Source organism: Danio aesculapii, chromosome 25 (assembly GCF_903798145.1).
Source record: "Danio aesculapii chromosome 25, fDanAes4.1, whole genome shotgun sequence".
NCBI classification, from domain to species: domain Eukaryota; kingdom Metazoa; phylum Chordata; class Actinopteri; order Cypriniformes; family Danionidae; genus Danio; species Danio aesculapii.
This window is the reverse complement of record NC_079459.1, coordinates 19,079,000-19,097,685: the sequence shown is the minus strand read 5'-3', so window position 1 is coordinate 19,097,685 and position 18,686 is coordinate 19,079,000. Positions and strand designations below refer to the sequence as shown.

Here is an 18,686-nt window from a genome sequence, read left to right as displayed (position 1 = left end):
GCTACAAAACTGATCTCATGGGATCTTTTAGAGTTTTTTTTTTTTTTCTTCTTTAAAGCAGGAGTCGGGAACCTTTTTTCAGAGATGATAGATAAATAATAAATAATACAGATTTAAACAAAACCTTTATGACCAGGCACAACTCTATAAATCACAACTGTAAGTCCATGAATGAAGGACAATTTATAGATTTTTTTTCTTTTCGCCATCACCACTAATAAATGTTGTTTGAATTTACATAGATGAGTTTACCATAGAAACGTAAGATGTTTGCCTTTTATTGGCAATTCAAGTTTATCCACAGCAAAGCACACATACAGTTGCAGTCAGAATTATTAGCCCCCCTTTGAATTTTTTAAAAATATTTCCCAAATGATGTTTAACAGAGCATGGAAATTTTCACAGTATGTCTGATAATATTTTTTCTTCTGGAGAAAGTTTTATTTGTTTTATTTTGGCTAGAATACAAGCAGTTTTAATTTTTTTAAAAGCCATTTTAAGGTCAACATTATTAGCCCCTTTAAGCTATATTTTTTCCGATAGTCTACAGAACAAATCATCATTATACAATGACTTGCCAAATTACCCTAACTTGCCTAGTAAACCTAATTAACCTAGTTAAGCCTTTAAATGTCACTTTAAGCTGTATAGAAGTGTCTTGAACAATATCTAGTCAAATATTATTTACTGTCATCATGGCAAAGATAAACTAAATTAGTTATTAGAAATGAGTTATTAAAACTATTATGTTTAGAAATATGTTGAAAAATATTTTCTGTTAAACAGAAATTGGGAAAAAAATAAACAGGGGGGCTAATAATTCTGACTTCAACTGTACATTAATTGAAACAACCTTTTATTGTAAACTGAGTACTTATTCATTTTGCTGTAAAAAAATTACACTAAACAGGAATTGTCTTTGTATTTTTAATAGGAAACTTTTGGATTTCTAGTGACAGTTATAATTTTTTAAACCGCAAAATATTATTGAAGGGAGACAGCTGAAAAACCACAGATTTTTTGTCAAAGAGCCACATGTGGCTTGCGAGCCATAGGTTCCCTACCACTGCTTTAAAGACTCTGTCCATTTATGTGTGTGGAAGTACACATGTATCTACTAACCTGGAAGCCACACTAGGTAAACATTTCCAGGTGAAAAAGTGAAAAAGAAGGGAGACAAAAAGCAGAAGTTCAAAGGCCACTCAGTGTGAGAAAAAACAGAGCTTAAATGCAAAAGTCAAAGGGAGGCAAAAGAAGTCCAGTCAAAACATCAGCCTCGTCAAACGCAAACACTGAAAACGTTTTGACGTTGATGCCCAAAGATGGCAGCAAAAAAGCAAGAAAACATAACGCGTTTTGACTGCTACACCAACGTGAAAAATAATCACATTTGCAAAGGAGATGAGAGAGAAAGACTGACCTCTCCAGCTCACTGATTTTTCTGTCCTTGTCATTCTTCTCATTCTCCATCTGACGGAGGATGTCCAGTAGACGATCGACTTCAGCCTGGGCTTTGGCCGAGTCCTCTCTATGTCTGGACACATCAGCTTCAAGCGAAGAAATGCGCTCAGAAATCTCAGCATTGGCCTGCGCGTTCACTGCAGCACTATGGGCCTAAGATAGAAACACAAACACAACTTTCACAAACTCAAATACAGTTGAAGTCAGAACTATTAGCCCCCCTTTGAATGTTTTTTCTTTTTTAAATATTTCCTAAATTATGTTTAACAGAGCATGGAAATTTTCACAGTATGTCTGATAATATTTTTTCTGCTGGAGAAAGTCTTTTTGTTTTATTTGGGCTAGAATAAATGCAGTTTTTAATTTTTTATGAACCATTTTAAGGTCAAAACTATTAGCCCTTTTAAGCTAAATTTTTTTTCGATAGTCTACAGAACAAACCATCGTTATACAATAACTTGCCTAACTACCCTAACCTGCCTAGTTAACCTAATTAACCTATTTAAGCCTTTAAATGTCACTTTAAGCTGTATAGAAGTGTCTTGAAATAAAATAAATCAGTGATTAAAAAGGAGTTATTAAAACTATTATGTTTAGAAATGTGTTGAAAACATCTTCTCACCGTTAAACAGAAACTGGGGAAAAAATAAACAAAGGGCTAATAATTCACGGGGCTAATAATTCAGGGGGCTAATAATTCTGACTTCAACTGTAGATCTCACACACATATAAAAATGTTTCATGTATGTCATTAGTTTTTGCATCTGTAATTTATAATGGCTACTTCCCAATTTGGATACTTGTACTATGCACTAGATGTGCAATATTTAGCATCTACAGTAATATCATAATTATTGTTTTAATACTTTACAATACGGTTTTATTTAATGTTAGTTCATTTATTTGGTAACACAAACAAACAATTAACAATACATTTATTACAGTATTTATCGATGTTTGTTAATGTTAATGAAAATATAGTTGTTCGTTGCTAGTTCATATTAATTTACAGTGTATTCACTAATGTTGAATTACATTCCAACTTTTAGAAAAAAATGTAAAAGTAAATGAGACCAAATGAATCAAAAGAAAAAATAAATTTCAAACGAAAACCAAAGAATTGATAAAATTGATTTTTTTGTTTGTCCATTTCAATGGACATCAGGTCAAAGCAACTGTACTTCAGAAACAATATTCCACCATTAAATTAAAAATAAAATAATTCAAATTGTTGATCTTTATTTGACGTTTCTTCTGAAGGTTACAATCTTGTATAATGTAACATTTCAACTTTCTTTTTCAAGCTTTAGTTTTATAGACTGTACATTATTAGAACCCACTGTGCATTATAATAGATGGACATTCAAACCAAATAGTTGACCCAAAAATAAAAATTCTGTCATTATTTACTCGTTCTTTAATTGTTTCAAACATTTATGGGATCTTTTTTCTGTTGAACTTGAACAGGTTTGGAACAAGTGAGAAAACGATGACAGAATTTCCAGTCATCTCTTTAAACCTATCTGTGTATGTTTTGTAAAGTGGAAAGAATTATTGGCATGAGGACGATCAAACAAGAGTGAAGAGTCCATGAATGATTTCAGCTATTTTGATGGAAAAATGTCTCCAATATTCTGCAGCTTTTCCTTGTCCAAACACAGATTTATCAAAAAAACTATATCTAGTAAATGAAATATTTTAAAGCATAGCAAAACTGGGAATTATTTTACTTCTATGCTGTGGCTCACCTTCTTGAGCTGATTCTCCAGTTTACTGCACTCCTCTCTCCTCTGCTCAAGGGCGATCTCTAGACTCTTCAGTTTGGAGTCTTTCTTTAGGCCAGACGAGGCCAGGGACGACGCATGCTCTTTCAGGTCCAGCAGAGACGTCTGGGAACACACTTCGCATTGAGGTCACAGGTATACAACTTACAAACACTTTTAGTATTCATGTACCTTTATAAGGTCACGGTTTGGTGGTTTATCTGTTCTGACAGACACTCAACCAAACTGTCATGTAGAATATGTGCTTGTTTCAAGGTTGACCACTTTACGTGCATAATGAGCAGATTTCTTTTTCAATTTGTCATTTAGTAAATTATTACACATATTAATTTAAATATTGTGCTAGATATGCTGAAAATGCAATAAAAAATTTTTATCTTACTGTTAAAATTTTATTTGTTTTGAACATAAACATCACTATATTTTGCCAGACTAATATTAAAATCTTTTTGTTAGTTGGGTAAGAAAAATGAACTTAATTTATAATATATTTTCTAAAAACAAGATCTAATTTCTTTTGCAATTTTGCACTAATAATAATAATAATTTAATAATTATCAATAGGCAAAAAATATCTATAGGCTCAAATTAAAACCCTTAACAACACACTTTACATGCCAATTTGCACATAACAGCTGCACATATAACGTTGTATATAGTAATAAACACGTACATACACTTGTCATCTGTATATTTGCACTCACTACTTACTTCTATTTTTTTTTAAATATATTTATTATCTGTTTTTTGTCCTGTCTCTGTAATGCTGTTGCACTGTAGAAGCTCTGTCACGAAAACAAATTCCTAGTATGTGTGAACATACCTGGCAATAAAGCACTTTCTGATTCTGATTCTGATTCTGATGTATCTTGTATCTTCAATTAGGTAACCTTTTTTTTTAATCTTACTATTCAATATTTTTTAAACATAAACCTCACTGCATATTGTTAGATTTATACTAAAATCTATTTGCCAGTTGAGTAAGAAAAATAAACTTGATACATGATATATTTTTCAAAATATGATCTAATTTCTTATGCAATTTTGCTCTGAAGAATTTAATAGTAATAGTTTACCTGATTCTTTTTTGTATTATGTAGTTTTTTCGGTAACACTTTATTTTGATGGTCCATTTGAGTATTAGTAGACTGTCTGCTTAATATTTGTTGATACTGCTCCTTCAACAGTTGTTTAACTGACTATACGAAACTGCAAGTACATGTCAGCTTACACTAACTCCAACCCCTGAGTCTACTTATCTAATCTAATGAGAATTAGTTGGCATGTACATGCAATGTAACTTAAATTCAGCAAACGGACCATCAAAATAAAGTGTGACTTTTTTTCTGCACACATTTCACAAGTGCTGCATCGAAAATGATTAGAAAAATTAAAATTGAATGGTGTTTTCCTGTGATTTTTCAGCACCTCTCGGTCTGACAGGTCTCCCTGCAGCAGACTGACTTTCTCCTTTAACTCCTTCAGCTCTTTTTTACTGGTGTCCAGCTCTTCTGCTTTCTCTCGCTCCTCGCGGTCACGTTGCTCCTTCAGACGCTCAATAATACGTTCCTGTCGAGAAGTGCTCACATTAACACGGTGCCAAAAAGACAGCATATACAACGAGCATCAACTGTTTATAACCAAGCACAGATGTTTCGACTCCAGACTGTAACCATTTGGAGGAGCACCAGTGTTTTGTTCTAAAGTCTGGTAATGTATTACAGCAGTGATTCCCAACCTTTTTTTGCCAAGAAATCTCCATTTTAATTATGCCCCTTTTCATAAAAAATACATATCTAATGTTCCCAGAAAACACATTGTCTTTATGCACATCTCTTTAAATGCGAATAAGCTGCTGCTTCCCAGAAGAGGGTGGATTCTGTACATGCTATTCTGATAGAAACAACAAAACTAATATCAAAAAATGACCAGTAGTAATTTAGTGAGGAATACTCCACTTTTTTTGTCGAATAGTCTCATTTTACAACTCCCCTAGAGTTAATCAGATGAGTTGTAAAATTTTTAAAATCTGTTTAGCCTGTATCCCGGTCTGGTTGGAGCACTTTTAGCTTAGCTTAGTATAAATCATTGAATTGGATTAGACCATTAGCATCTCGCTCAAAAATGACTAAAGAGTCAATTATTTTCCTTTTTAAAGCTTGACTCTTCTGTAGTTCCATTGTGTACTAAGACCAACAGAAAATGAAAAGCTGCCATTTTCTGGGCTGATATGGCTAGGAACTATACTAACCATACATAATTCATTAACTTTGCTGCCGTACCATGGCTGCAGCAGGTGCAATGATATTATGCAGTGCCTGCAAATAGTTCTGATGCGTTTCTCATGAATGTCTCCATGGCTGCAAGGCACTCTCCCTGTTTAAGCAGGTGGTCACATTCGAGCTTAGATCGGGCACAAAAAATGAAATCCTACCTTACCCGAGCCTGTGTACCTTGTGTCCAAAACATTAACTCTAATTATGAGCCCGACCCAGATTTAAACCCGACTATTTTTTAATATGTGGGCTGTTATATCTTAATGAATAATGCAGCAAGGACAAAGCAACTGCATTGTTTGTTTATTCAGAATGAATTGTAACAAAAGAGGACATTGAAGGCTGATGATCATCCTTTCTGCCACGGCTGCAGCATGACTGCTTCATGTGTCTGTTCTTCGTGAAGATCCCCGTTTTTTGCTATCACCTCTTTCAAACCGCATGTGTGAGTGTGAGGGGGCATGTTTTTCGGCGTCCATGTTTACATATTAGAACTTTCATATAACACGCAAAAGCAGTGCGTCAGTGCGAAGCAGCACTGCCGCGATCATTTCGGCGCTGGGTATATTTTTGCTGCTGCTCACGCACAATTAAAGTGGCAGTGCATTGATAATGACCAAAAAACACTCTGCTTGCACATGAATGTGTGCCAGTGGAGGAGATGCTGTAGCAGGAGATAGAGGGTTGCTGTGCATGACACGCATTGTGAATTGTGCAACTTTGTAGACCCACACATGTTGCTCAGGTCGACTTTGCTGAAATATTTGTATAATATTTCTAATTATGGCATAGCATTCCAACCAACTATTAAGTAATGACTAAAAAACCACAAATGGCCCAGCCCGAAAATAGTGGCAGGAAATATTGGCCTGACCGGTCAAGTCTGGGCTTGGGCAGAGCATCTAAACTCCAGGTCACATTGGTTCTAATGATGGAGGTTAGCTGATTAGCTGCTGTGTAATATCATTGGATCTGCATCTGAGCTACAGTGACATCACCATCGACAGGTCTAACAGAAGTCATAACTGAATAATTTCTCCCAAAATGCATTATTGTTTAGGAAACAAACAGCAAAACATTCACTATTGCTAACACTCTTTTATAAAAACCTTTGTTCTGACTTTTTTTAAGAAGTTTTAAGTTTCGATGCCTTTAGAACGCACAATATTGTTATTTGGGGTTAATATTTAGCCAAACTTTGCATTGATATGATCCAGTTTATGGTCTGAATTAATTCACATAATTTCCCTCAGCACTCAGTTTAAACTTCTTTACTTGTAACCCCCAAACTACTAAATTTGGTGACCCCTGTCCTAAATCTTTGGTGAGCCCCAAGTTGGTAAGCACTGTGTTAGAGCGTCCTCTAGAGGGGCTCCTCACCTTCTCAGCCAGTGAGTCCTCCAGTGTGGTCAGGGCTGTGTCTGTATTAGAGGTATCCGTCTGTAAGGATTTAACCCTCTCTCTCAGACTGCTCATCTGTTTCTCTTTATCCCTCAGCTGCTCCTGCAAGTTTTCAATCTGAAACACATGGGTTGAAATGAGATTGGTGACATTGAAGTGACGTTTTAATTTTCTAAAAGTATTTTTAATTTACTCTTACTCTTGAAGAAAAAGCTATAATGGCACAGCTTACCCCAAAGCATCTGGCACTATTTTGCCCCATTAATGCCATTATGGAAAAATATTTATTAAGTAATTAATAATAATTAACCCCGCTCCCTCTTAGTAATGGTACACGTTTATACATCAGAAGAGTTGTTAAAAAATTGATATTTCAGATTGGTCTGAAATATGTAACAATTTGTTTTCTAAATGTACTTCATTGGGTGTTCATGAGCTCAATTACAAATTCATTAACAGAGTTTATCTTACAGCCTTGCATCTGAAAAAAGATTTACAGAAACTCCTCTGATCTTTATTTTAACTGCAAAAAATGCAAAGGAACATTCCTTCACTGTTTCTGGTATTGTGACAAAATCATCTCTTTTTGGAAGAAAATACATCATTCTCTACAAGAACTCTTTAAGATAAAATTTGGCTTTTCTCTGGAATTTTATTTGTTATTTGGTGGAGTAGAGAATGTGTTGTACTCCCACACCAAGCATTTGTTTTTAATCTTGGTCTATCTGGCAAAGAAATGTATACTTTTATTGTGGTCATCTCCTCAGGTACCCTCCTTTAAAAGGTGGCTGTCTCAAGTATGTGCGTTATTTCTACTAGAGAAACTCACCTATGATATACATCAAAAGTCAGATGACTTCTGGCAGCTATGGACACCTTTTTGACAATAATTTCTCCTGATTTTCTATTCTATGGTTGTTTGTATATTTTACCTTCTTTTTTCCCCCACTGTACAGCCGAGACTGTATTTGTATGTGCTGATGTATTAAAATAACTGATGACTAATAATTAAAAAAATCTATATTTAATTAATTTTAAATTACAACAATTGTAATTTTCTGTAAAACAATTGTCTGAATTTTAATATTTCATCTGATATTTGTAATAAATGTTATCAGTCCTAACATTTTAGTCAATCCCAATATCAGAAATATGGTAAGTTCATTATAACTCAGAATAAGAGTAGTCTCTTATTTATTTTTCCATAGCTGTATGTACATACAGGAGTACTAGTACACCTTACTAGTACTGGTTTGGACCCCTTTTGCCTTCAGAACTGCTTTAATCCTTCGTGGCATAGATTCAACAAGGTGCTGGAAAAATTCCTTAGAGATTTTGGTCCATATTGACATGATAGCATCATTCAGTTGCTGCAGATTTGTCGGATGCACATCCATAGTGCGAATCTCCCGTTCCACCACATCCCAAAGGTGCTCTATTAGATTGAGATCTGGTGATTGTGGAGGCCATTTGAGTACAGTGAACTCATTGTCATGTTCAAGAAACCAGTCTGAGATGATTCGTGCTTATCATACAGGGATGGACATGGTCAGTAACAATACTCAGGTAGGCTATGGCATTGACACAATGCTCAATTGGTACTAATGTGTCCAAAGTGTGCCAAGAAAATATCCAGCCTCAGTTTCCTGTTCTTAGCTAACAGGAGTGGCACCCCCTACTCAATATTCTGTTTCAGTTTTATGTACTCAGTTAAAACAGTTGGGTTAAAAATACCCCAACATATAGCCAACTATAGATTATTATAGCACCTTCCCAACTATGGGTTATTTTAACCCAATGCATTGGATTATTTTGATTAAATGTTATTTTTTCCATTCTGGTATTACAATTGCTACTATTACTAGTACTACTATTATTTTTCTAATTATGGCTTTGTAAATAAATAACATAGAGTTTTAAAAACATCAATATTTAAGAGTGCGGGTGAAACAAATAGAAAAAACATGACATGGAGAGGTAATTTGATAAAAAAATTTAAAAACTTGAGCTTAAGATTAAATAAAGGTTATAACAGAAAACAACTGCGGTTTCCCCCACAGTCCAAAGACATACAGTACAGGTGAATTGGGTAAGCTAATTTGTCCGTAGTGTATGAGTGTGAGTGAGTGTGTATGGAGGTTTCCCAGAGATGGGTTGTGGCTAGAAGGGCATCCGCTGCATAAAACATGTGCTGGATAAGTTGACGGTTCATTCCGCTGTGGTGGCCCCGGATTAATAATGGGACTAAGCCAAAAAGAAAATGAATGAATGACAAAAAAACAACATTACGTACACATATTAATACAGCTGTTCTTTGTCATTTAAGTCAGTTGACTACTGAAATTCCAAGTTTTTAACCCAACTGGTTAAGTCATTAAACAAATAACCCAATAAAGATTAAAAATAACCCAACAAAGCTCCAAATATTTAACCCAACCGGTTGAGTTATTAAATAAATAACCCAAAAAAATGTTAAAAATAACCCAACAAAGCTCCAAATATTTAACCCAACTGGTTGAGTTATTAATAAAGAACACAATAAAAGTTCAAAATAACCCAACAAAGCATCAAATATTTTTAACTCAACCATTGGGTTAAATAAAAAATCTCAACATTTTTTTGTGTACATCAGCATACTGATATAAAATACTTAGCAACTTCTGTCTGACTTTATCCCAGAGTGATGGAAAAACAGACTTTTTAAACAGACTATGAAAACAAGCAGTCCTCACTTTTTTCTGGAGTACGTTGACTTTACGCTCTTTGACCTCCAGCATGTCCTTCAGATCATGTATTTCCCCATTGAGTGTGCTTTTTTCTTCAGACATTTCTTGAATCTGCTTACTCTTTTTGTTTAACGTGGTCTCCTTCTCCTCCAGACGCAACCTCAGAGCATCCACCTGCAAAACAGTGGCAGAGATCAGAGAATTTGATGGTCCAATGGGTGAAGACTAACCACCGGTAAGATCTCTTACCTCTGTCTGCAGAATAGCAGCCCGTTGCTCTTTGGCAGTCAGAGACTCTTTGAGCACTTCAATATGCTGTTTGCTGTCAGAAAACTGGTTAGTCAGGGTTTCCAACTTGGTCTGCAAGCCAAGAAGCTGAGTGTCTTTTCTGGAAAGGTCTTGCTTAACTTGGTCCATCTACATAACAGAAGAAGTCCTTTGTTATTTATTCAGTATGTAAAACAATTGCACCTGGTATTAAGATGCATTTTAGTCAGTCTAATCACAAGTGGATGATGTTAAATTCTAAATGTGAATGACTCACATATGTTCTGAGTTTGTCTACTTTCATTCACTTCCAAAGGTTGTCAAAGTGCATTAATGTGGGTTGCTTTCATATTTAAACTCTCATTAGGTATGGGGGACAGGATTTTTACTTCACTACTAAGTACGTTTATACTGTGGGTATTGAATGCTTGATTCTGATTGGCTGATAAATATTCTAAGGTATCAGATGGTTTTAAGGAACCACAGGGCTAAAGTACCAGGCAGGCTTTGACCGCATTACATTTATATATGCCTACACCGAAACTGCTCAAGTAGATAATACATTTACTTCACAACTGCTTGAAAGATCATCTAGGTACTTCTTGCCTTCTGTTTTTCAAATACTATGTGTTCAAACTTACTACTCAGATAACATACTGTTTTTCACATTTGGACTGCATGATATTGGAAAAACTCACATTGCGATATTTAATTTGTCTGCACTATTTTTATATGAATATCATTTCACAAGATGTCGTATAAATCTATTTGGGACAAATTCATAATTTTAGAATTTTCTGCTGCTTTTCCGGGGTCGGGTCGCGGGTGCAGCAGTCTTAGGAGAGAACCCCAGACTTCCCTCTCCCCAGACACTTCCTCCAGGTTCTCAGGCCAGCCGAGAGACATAGTCCCTCCAGCGTGCCCTGGGTCTTCCCCAAGGCCTCCTCCCGGTGGGACATGCCTGGAACACCGGGAACAGATGCCCGAGCCACCTCAACTGACTTCTCTCGATGTGGAGGAGCAGCGGCTCTACTCCGAGCTCCTCCCAGGTGTCAGAGCTCCTCATGCTATCCATAAGAGTGCGCCCTGCCACCCTTCGAAGGAAACTCATTTCGGCCGCTTGTATCCAAGATCTTGTCCTTTCGGTCCCAAAGCTTATGACCATAGGAGAGAGTAGGAACATAGATTGACCGGTAAATCGAGAGCTTTGGATTTCGGCTCAGCTCCTTCTTCACCACAACGGACCGGTACATCGACCGCATTACTGCTGCCGCTGCACCAATCCGCCTGTCAATCTCACGTTCCATCCTTCCCTCACTCGTGAACAAAACCCTGAGATACTTAAACTCCTCCACCTGGGGTAAGGACTTTCCTCCAACATGGAGATGGCAAACCACCTTTTTCCAGTGGAGCACCATGGCCTTAGACTTGGAGGTGCTGATTCTCATCCCAGCCGCATCACACTCGGCAGCAAACCGCCCCAGTGCATGCTGAAGGTCCATGCTCGCAGACGATGTTGTTCTGTATAGTCTTCATTGTATAAATAATTAAATACAATTAATCTTTGTTAAAGCTTCAAACATTATAACTATTTGCTTCAAATTCGCTTGAAATCTTACATAGTCGCAGACCTTTAAATCACATCCAAATGAAAATCACTTGTTCTGAGCTATGGTGGCTGGTTATTATAATCCCTACTTAACATTGCAGATCCTGCAATGTGACTATGGACCCTTTTCACATCTCAGTAGCAGAAGTCATCATAGTTAAGTAAACCTAGAGAGCAGTGAATTGGAGAGTACAACAAAAAAAAATTGACAATTATTTGCTGAAATGATAAAAGAAAAACTTCAAAAAAAGGAAAATAAAAATAAAAATTGTGTGAGACTGATAAGAGCACCCAGTAGAGAGAACAACATCAAATTTACTGTCCTGCCCATACACTCTGCATTTCAAATGTCTCACATAAGCAGTAATTCATTTTTTGTAATTTGATTCAAAGATGATATAATACATAATGTTCATATGTTTTAGATTATGATTAGACCAAGATTATGATGACCGTTAAACATGTCATAAGTCTCGTGAAAAGGGTTCATTGCTGATTCGCACATGCTGAAACTATATGCATACTCTATTGTAAAGAAAGTATGTGATTTCAGATGCACTTTGAATGATTTCAGTTATTGCGTGGCCTACAACTGTCAAAAATCAAAACAAAACAAAAAAGAAGGCTTAGGCTGAGATGTTTAAGAAAGTAGTACGACACACAGGAGCAGGTTGAGGACAAAAAACTGACAAATGTCTTGAATTATTAGAACTTACTATTAGAACAACCCCTTTTCTAATAATCATAATCAATTATTCCTCGCATTATAATCTGTCCTCATCAGAGTATTTTTATTTTAGAAAACTTTTACCTAATAACATTCCAAAACAAAATATTTTACTTTTTATTCTTCCACATATTACAAATATATTTTGAAGAGGAGATGTGATAGCGGTGTCCGGGCTGAATCTTTGTCAGTTAACCTGTTAAATTGGTTCACAAATTGTACTGAACTATTAATTTGTGAATTCTACAGATCCAGTTGCATCAATTCTCCAATAAACAACTCGATTTAATTACACATTATTTTGCTATACACTAGATCATTGTTTCCCAATCCTGTTCCTGGAGGCACACCGACAGTACATATTTTGGGTGTCTCCCTTTTCTGACCCATTAACTTCAGGTTTTGGAGTCTCTTCTAGTGTTCTGATGAGTTGATTCAGGTGTGTTTGATTAGGGAGAGGTTGAAAATGTGTACTGTTGGTGTGCCTTCAGGAACAGGGTTGGAAAAGACTGCACTAGACAATATGATATATTTTCATTTGTCAAAAAAAGACCACTGATAAGGGCCAAAACCAAACTTGGCCAAACTACCATAAGGTTTGGTCTTCGCACAAAGATGTTTAATCCAGAAAAAGGAATTGTCTACCAATTCCCAAGCTGAAATTATTTTACAAAATATTAACAAAAGATCATAAAGAAAAGTGGTAGAACAGCGAAAGTACACAACTCCTGACTACACCCGATTTGTTTTTTAGTTATATGGACCACTGCTTCCCTTGCTGAACTTAAATTAGATAAAACATGACATAACTGAAAAGAATACTACCTTTTACTGAAAATGTACTGTATATTTACCCCAAAAAAAGAAGTGATCTCTCAGCAAACAATGGGGGAGAGACAATAATGCGTTTCCGCTGACCATTTGTGTTCGGATCACCAAAAACAGTTTATACCAGGTGCAAATGGCACAATCCTGATGTTTATTTTAAAGCAGAGTGCACAGTACCTTGTTCTTCATGAACTTGGTGTGGTTGCGATAAACTTCCATCTGCTTGGCTTCCTCCTGCCGCTCTTCACAGCTCAACATGCTACTGGAGCGAAGCATCATCACCTGGTCCTCCAACTCTCTGAGGCCCCGCTCCAGAGAACCGATCTGAGAATCCTGAGAGACACGTCAAATTGAGTTTAATGTCGATGATGAACAACACTGGTGTCTCAATTTGGCTTCACTATGTGCCAAATTTGATAGGATAAAAATCTGTTTACTTGATAGGAATTTAAATTTCTTAGATATTTATTCAACCTCAGGCCAGCCTAGATCTATAAGAGTTGTTTCCAGAGAATTAAGAATTTTAAGGAAGACCTTTTTTTCATCTAAGGGACTTTTGAGCTAGGGGAACTTTTTCCATAGTTCCTAGTACTTTTGGCAGAAGTACCCAATTTTTTGTGTGTTCGCACCACATGATCTGGAAAATGTAAAGATGTACCAAGTGCTATTTGTTTGAGTCAAACAGGAACTATACATGTCAGTTGATTGGATTATTATCAGTTTATACTATGACCTTTTTATGAAATTAAGTATTAAGGTATGAGTCCACCGAAGCAAGCACTCTTCCAAAACTCTCAAAGTTAAAAAAATAAATTCTTAAAATGGATGTTCGGTGCCTTGCCACACTGCTGGTGTATAAAGAAACAGGCCATATTCATTGACAACTGAAAAAATATGCTCACTTCAGTGGACACTTCGGGAAAACACACTTTGGTGGACATGAACCCTTATAAACATTACAATCAGGTCATACTTAAATCTATTCTTTTTGTAATAAAAAAAAGTACAGGTATGTGCTTCTATTTCACAACACTGTCCCTTGAAGCTTTTTACAGTTTACTATTTAAAAATTGTTTACCATTTTACTTCAATATGCACTCAACTTGATTAAGGACTGTGGGCCAGTTAAACCAAACCGTATGACATTAAATTTGCCATGGGTGATTTCCTCGTTTATTTTCTAATATTTAAAAATAACTAGAAAACATTGCTTTAAAACATATTAATTAATGATGCAGTATCATTTTTAGCATTTTATAATGAACATGTTACAGTAAAGATATAAGTAATCCTATTTATAACACAATGGAGTACAATGCTGAATACACTAGTTGAGCTGCTCCTGCCTTTGCTTTGCTCACCGATGTCCTCTATGCATTGTCCTCTATCTGTCAACTGACCATATTTACGTTTTAAAAATCTGATTTATTTACAACATTTAATTGTAGTTGGCTTTTTTGTTGCTTCTCAATAAAACAAAGAAACTAAAGTTTACATTAAATTCGAAATGATGATTTCCGTCAAAGACATTCGCCCCAACCACCTCCCCATCATTCTCCCTCTCTTTTCAGATGGACTGGCAGGCCATACCAAAGGTTACCATGGGCCACCTTTAGCCCACAGGCCCTACTTTGTTATTTAATATTAAACTATGCAGATAGCCCTCTGTGGTGCGGCAGAAATATGAACAGTGTCCTGAGTCACAGCTGGGTGCCGCAAACAGCCGCCCACTTGCGGTGCCAGTGTGCATACCCTGATAGAAATCTGTGTTTAGAATTCTAAAATGCATGGCGACAATAACAGACCCATTAGAAATAAGAAACAATATGTTATGATAAGGGGGCAGTGCAATGGTGCAGTGGGTAGCACTGTTGCCTCATAGCATGAAGGTCGCTGGTTCGAGCATCGGCTGGGTCAATTGGCATTTCTGTGTGGAGTTTGCATGTTCTCCCCGTGTTGCTGTGGGTTTCCTCCAGGTGCTCCGGTTTCCCCCCACAAGTCCAAAGACATGCACTATGTGTGTGTGTGTGTGTGTCTGTGTCTGTGTGTGTGTGTGTGTGTGTGTGTGTGTGAAAGAGTGTATGGGTGTTTTCCAGTGATGGGTTGCAGCTGGCAGGGAATCTACTGCGTAATACATATGCTGGATAAGTAGGCGGTTCATTCCGCTGTTGCGACCCCTGATTAATAAAGGAACTAAGCCAATAAAAGAAATTATGAATGAATGTTATGATAAGCACATGAAGATACATCATACAGCTCAGGATAATTTGGAAAAAGCCGTAATGAGCGCCTCCTCTGCCATGATATAGACCGTTTTCTTAGAACGCAAAATTACACATTATGCTTTGCGTGTACGCGCAAGGAGGATGCTAAGAACTTCCGGTCAGCAGCTGATGCGTATAAACATTTGGACAGCTTTGAAACGATAGCTTTTAATCTATTTTACTTGCTTTTAAAGTCTTTGACCTGTCGATCAGCACCACCTCCTGGACTGATTATTTAAAAAAATGCAATCTAATAGGATGGAAAACAACTGCTGCGAGGTATTTATCCCTCATCGTCAGACGGCATCTTGTGTCGTTTAAATGGAACCTCGTCATCGCTAGTGAACATTTTCTTTTTCTTCCAAATATACAGTTGAAGTCAGAATTATTAGCCCCCGTTTATTTTTTTCCCCAATTTCTGTTTAACAGAGAACACATTTCTAATAACTCATTTTTAACATTTTTAATAACTCATTTCTAATAACTGATTTCTTTTATCTTTGCCATATTGACAGTAAATAATATTTGACTAGATATTTTTCAAGACACTTCTATACAGCTTAAAGTGACATTTAAAGTCTTAACTAGGTTAATTAGGTTAACTAAGCAGGTTAGGGTAATTAGGCAAGTTATTGTATAGCGATGGTTTGTTTTGTAGACTATCGAAAAAAATATATAGCTTAAAGGAGCTAACAATACTGACCTTAAAATGGTTTTAAAAAAATTACAATTATTCTAGCTGAAATAAAACAAGTAAGACTTTCTCCAGAAGAAAAAATATTATCAGACAAACTGTGAAAATTTCCTTGCTCTGTTAAACATATTTTGGGAAATATTTAAAAAAGAAAAAAAAAATCAAATGTAACTTAATGGAACATAATGTAACATAAACGGCTCCAGATTAGAATCAACATGCAAATCAGCCAGCAGAGTATCAGTAACAGACTTTTATTGGTCAATTTCATGCCAGTAATATGGTTTGCTCTTTATAATGCAGTGAGGTATTGTATGTGAGTATGTGCGTGCGTGCATGTGTGTGTGTATTGAAGAGCCGCAGAGTACAGTATAACAGCTGACAGGTCGGGAACACTGAAGCTGTATTTCAGCATCTGATCTGATGGCAGACACTGAATTAGGAGAGCGCTTTTCACTTGTGCTTGAACCACATCTGACAGTTTTGGATCACAAAAACACTCCGTGAGCCTCTGAAAACAGTATTGACACCCAGTTGAGAAACGCTGCTCTGGCTGATCACAATTCTTAACGGAATTTCTAAGCACCCTACCGGAAGGCTCTCGTCACTATGGTCCCCTCCATGCAGCAACGAAGAAAAAGGTCTATAACAGTGAAAAAAACTGTTGTCATGACAACTTAAACAGAAGCTGGCCCCGCCTCAGAGCTCTTCTGAATGGTCAGCTCTTCTGCTTTTAGGGCTGACTGAAAGTTGAAGATTGTGTGCGGCGCAATTGATGTGAATGTAACAGTCAAACATGCGTGTTTACATTGAAAAACAATAGAAAAGTAGCGTGTTGGAAAGGAAAAACACATTCTGTGTGAACAGCCCCTTACTCAGAATATCTTTTATGATAAAAATTGTAAAAAAACATTTAGAGCCTCTTTAGTGTGAATTAAATGGTGAGGGAATTTTCATTTTTGGGTGAACTATCCCTTTAATAGCCTAAACAGACTGCGATAGTCAAGCTCCATGAGCAAAACTCCATTGATCTTCCCCATAGGGAAACAGATAAACCTCTGAAGACAAACCTATTGCCCTGTTAATGCTAATCAATTATATATTTTGTGAAAATTACACCAATTGAGGTCATATAAAGAAAATTGTGCAAAATTAGATCTTTAGCTCCGCCTACTTCCATGAATCTTTGTGATTTAATTGGATCGTTTACAATGTAGTTTATTTTCCTCAATAAAGACAGAACGTTATTTTCCCTCCCTGCCAGACAAAGCATAAGCATGTTTCCTTTCACCATACGTAAACCGTATAAAAGCAGGGGCTAAAGTGTTACCTTCATCTCGATGACAGTCTGAAGAGCTTTGGTTTTGGTGGTCTCTGGCGTCCCCTCGAGGCGGCGGTGCAGCTCCTGCAATTAAACACACATGTTTGCCACTTCTTTCACACCAGTACCAGAAATAGAGCTCTCAGATACGCCATCATACCTTGAGGGAAAGCAGCGTTTTTGTTTTGTTTTTTACTTTTGACTGTGTCTATTACACTGCAGAAGCTGCTTTCGAGTGCAAACAATGTGTCCTGCTATCTAGTTCAATTACAAATCCTAATTTTTACACTTTAAAGGGAACAGATGCCTTTATATATGACAGGATGTTCACTCACTACACTCAGTTGATATTTTATATTTTATTTATTTATAATTTTCCCAAAGAAAAGAGGTGCTTAACCTTCAGAAAACGTCGGTCTTCATCTTCAGAAGGTTGTAGTAAATATTGTATGAGGTGTTTTATTTGTCATCCATTTTGTATGAGGTTTGTCAACCATGTTATTCAAGTTATTTAGACTGTATTATTCCAAAATACAGTTTATAATTTTATTGAGTAGATTGTATTTTGTATAAATATATATGTATGTATGTAAATTAAAAAAGTAAAAAAATATATATAATCAGAACATTAACAACTACATTAGAGACTAGAGAGAGTATTAAATTAATTATTGCCAAATAATTACCACCTTTAAACATGTCTATACAGTTTTTTAAATAGATTTTTATTTTATTTTAATTGTTTCAGTACAACAGGTTAAACTAAGTGAGAACTAGACATTTCTTTCTAGTTTTTTTATATATGTAAAGGAACGCCTTAGTTTTTTTGCAAACAGGCTCATTGTACAAGTCACAGAGGTAAACACTTTGACCAATTTTGAAACCACAAACTAAGAAACGTTTTTATTTAACCCAATGGTTGAGTTAAAAATATTTGGTGCTTTGTTAGGTTATTTTTAACCTTTATTTAGTTATTTATTTAATAACTCAACCAGTTGGGTTAAATATTTGGTGCTTTGTTGGGTTATTTTTAACCTTTATTTGGTTATTTATTTTATAACTCAACCAGTTGGGTAAAAAATTTTGAATTTCAACAGTCAACTGATTTAACTGACACAGAACAGCTCTATTAGTATGTGTATGTAATGTTGTTTTTGCGTTGTAAAGTTTATTTACAAGTTCATATACTGGTGGTGGATGAGGCGATTCCCCCCTATGTATAAATCGCTTTGAGTGCCCAGAAAAGCACTATATAAATGTAAAGAATTATTATTATTACGCAATAATATTGTTGTTTTTTTTTAGCAAATTACCTCTCCGTGTCGTGT

The 18,686-nt window shown here is 36.0% G+C and overlaps 1 protein-coding gene across 2 annotated transcripts in view; it reads right to left on the bottom strand.

Moving 5' to 3' along the window:
- Positions 1 to 18,686, bottom strand: part of LOC130219143 (ELKS/Rab6-interacting/CAST family member 1-like) — a 70,997-nt gene that overhangs the window by 32,466 nt on the left and 19,845 nt on the right. The window contains exons 4-12 of one of the 2 annotated variants that reach the window (XM_056451432.1): positions 17,368 to 17,442; positions 13,257 to 13,412; positions 9,898 to 10,065; positions 9,655 to 9,822; positions 6,902 to 7,039; positions 4,674 to 4,814; positions 3,210 to 3,350; positions 1,421 to 1,614; positions 1,123 to 1,134 (exon numbers count right to left, since the gene is read on the bottom strand). In XM_056451432.1, coding sequence (XP_056307407.1) covers positions 1,123 to 1,134; positions 1,421 to 1,614; positions 3,210 to 3,350; positions 4,674 to 4,814; positions 6,902 to 7,039; positions 9,655 to 9,822; positions 9,898 to 10,065; positions 13,257 to 13,412; positions 17,368 to 17,442 — 1,193 coding nt within the window. The remainder of the gene's footprint in view (positions 1 to 1,122; positions 1,135 to 1,420; positions 1,615 to 3,209; positions 3,351 to 4,673; positions 4,815 to 6,901; positions 7,040 to 9,654; positions 9,823 to 9,897; positions 10,066 to 13,256; positions 13,413 to 17,367; positions 17,443 to 18,686) is intronic. The other variant, XM_056451433.1, reaches the window with a different exon arrangement.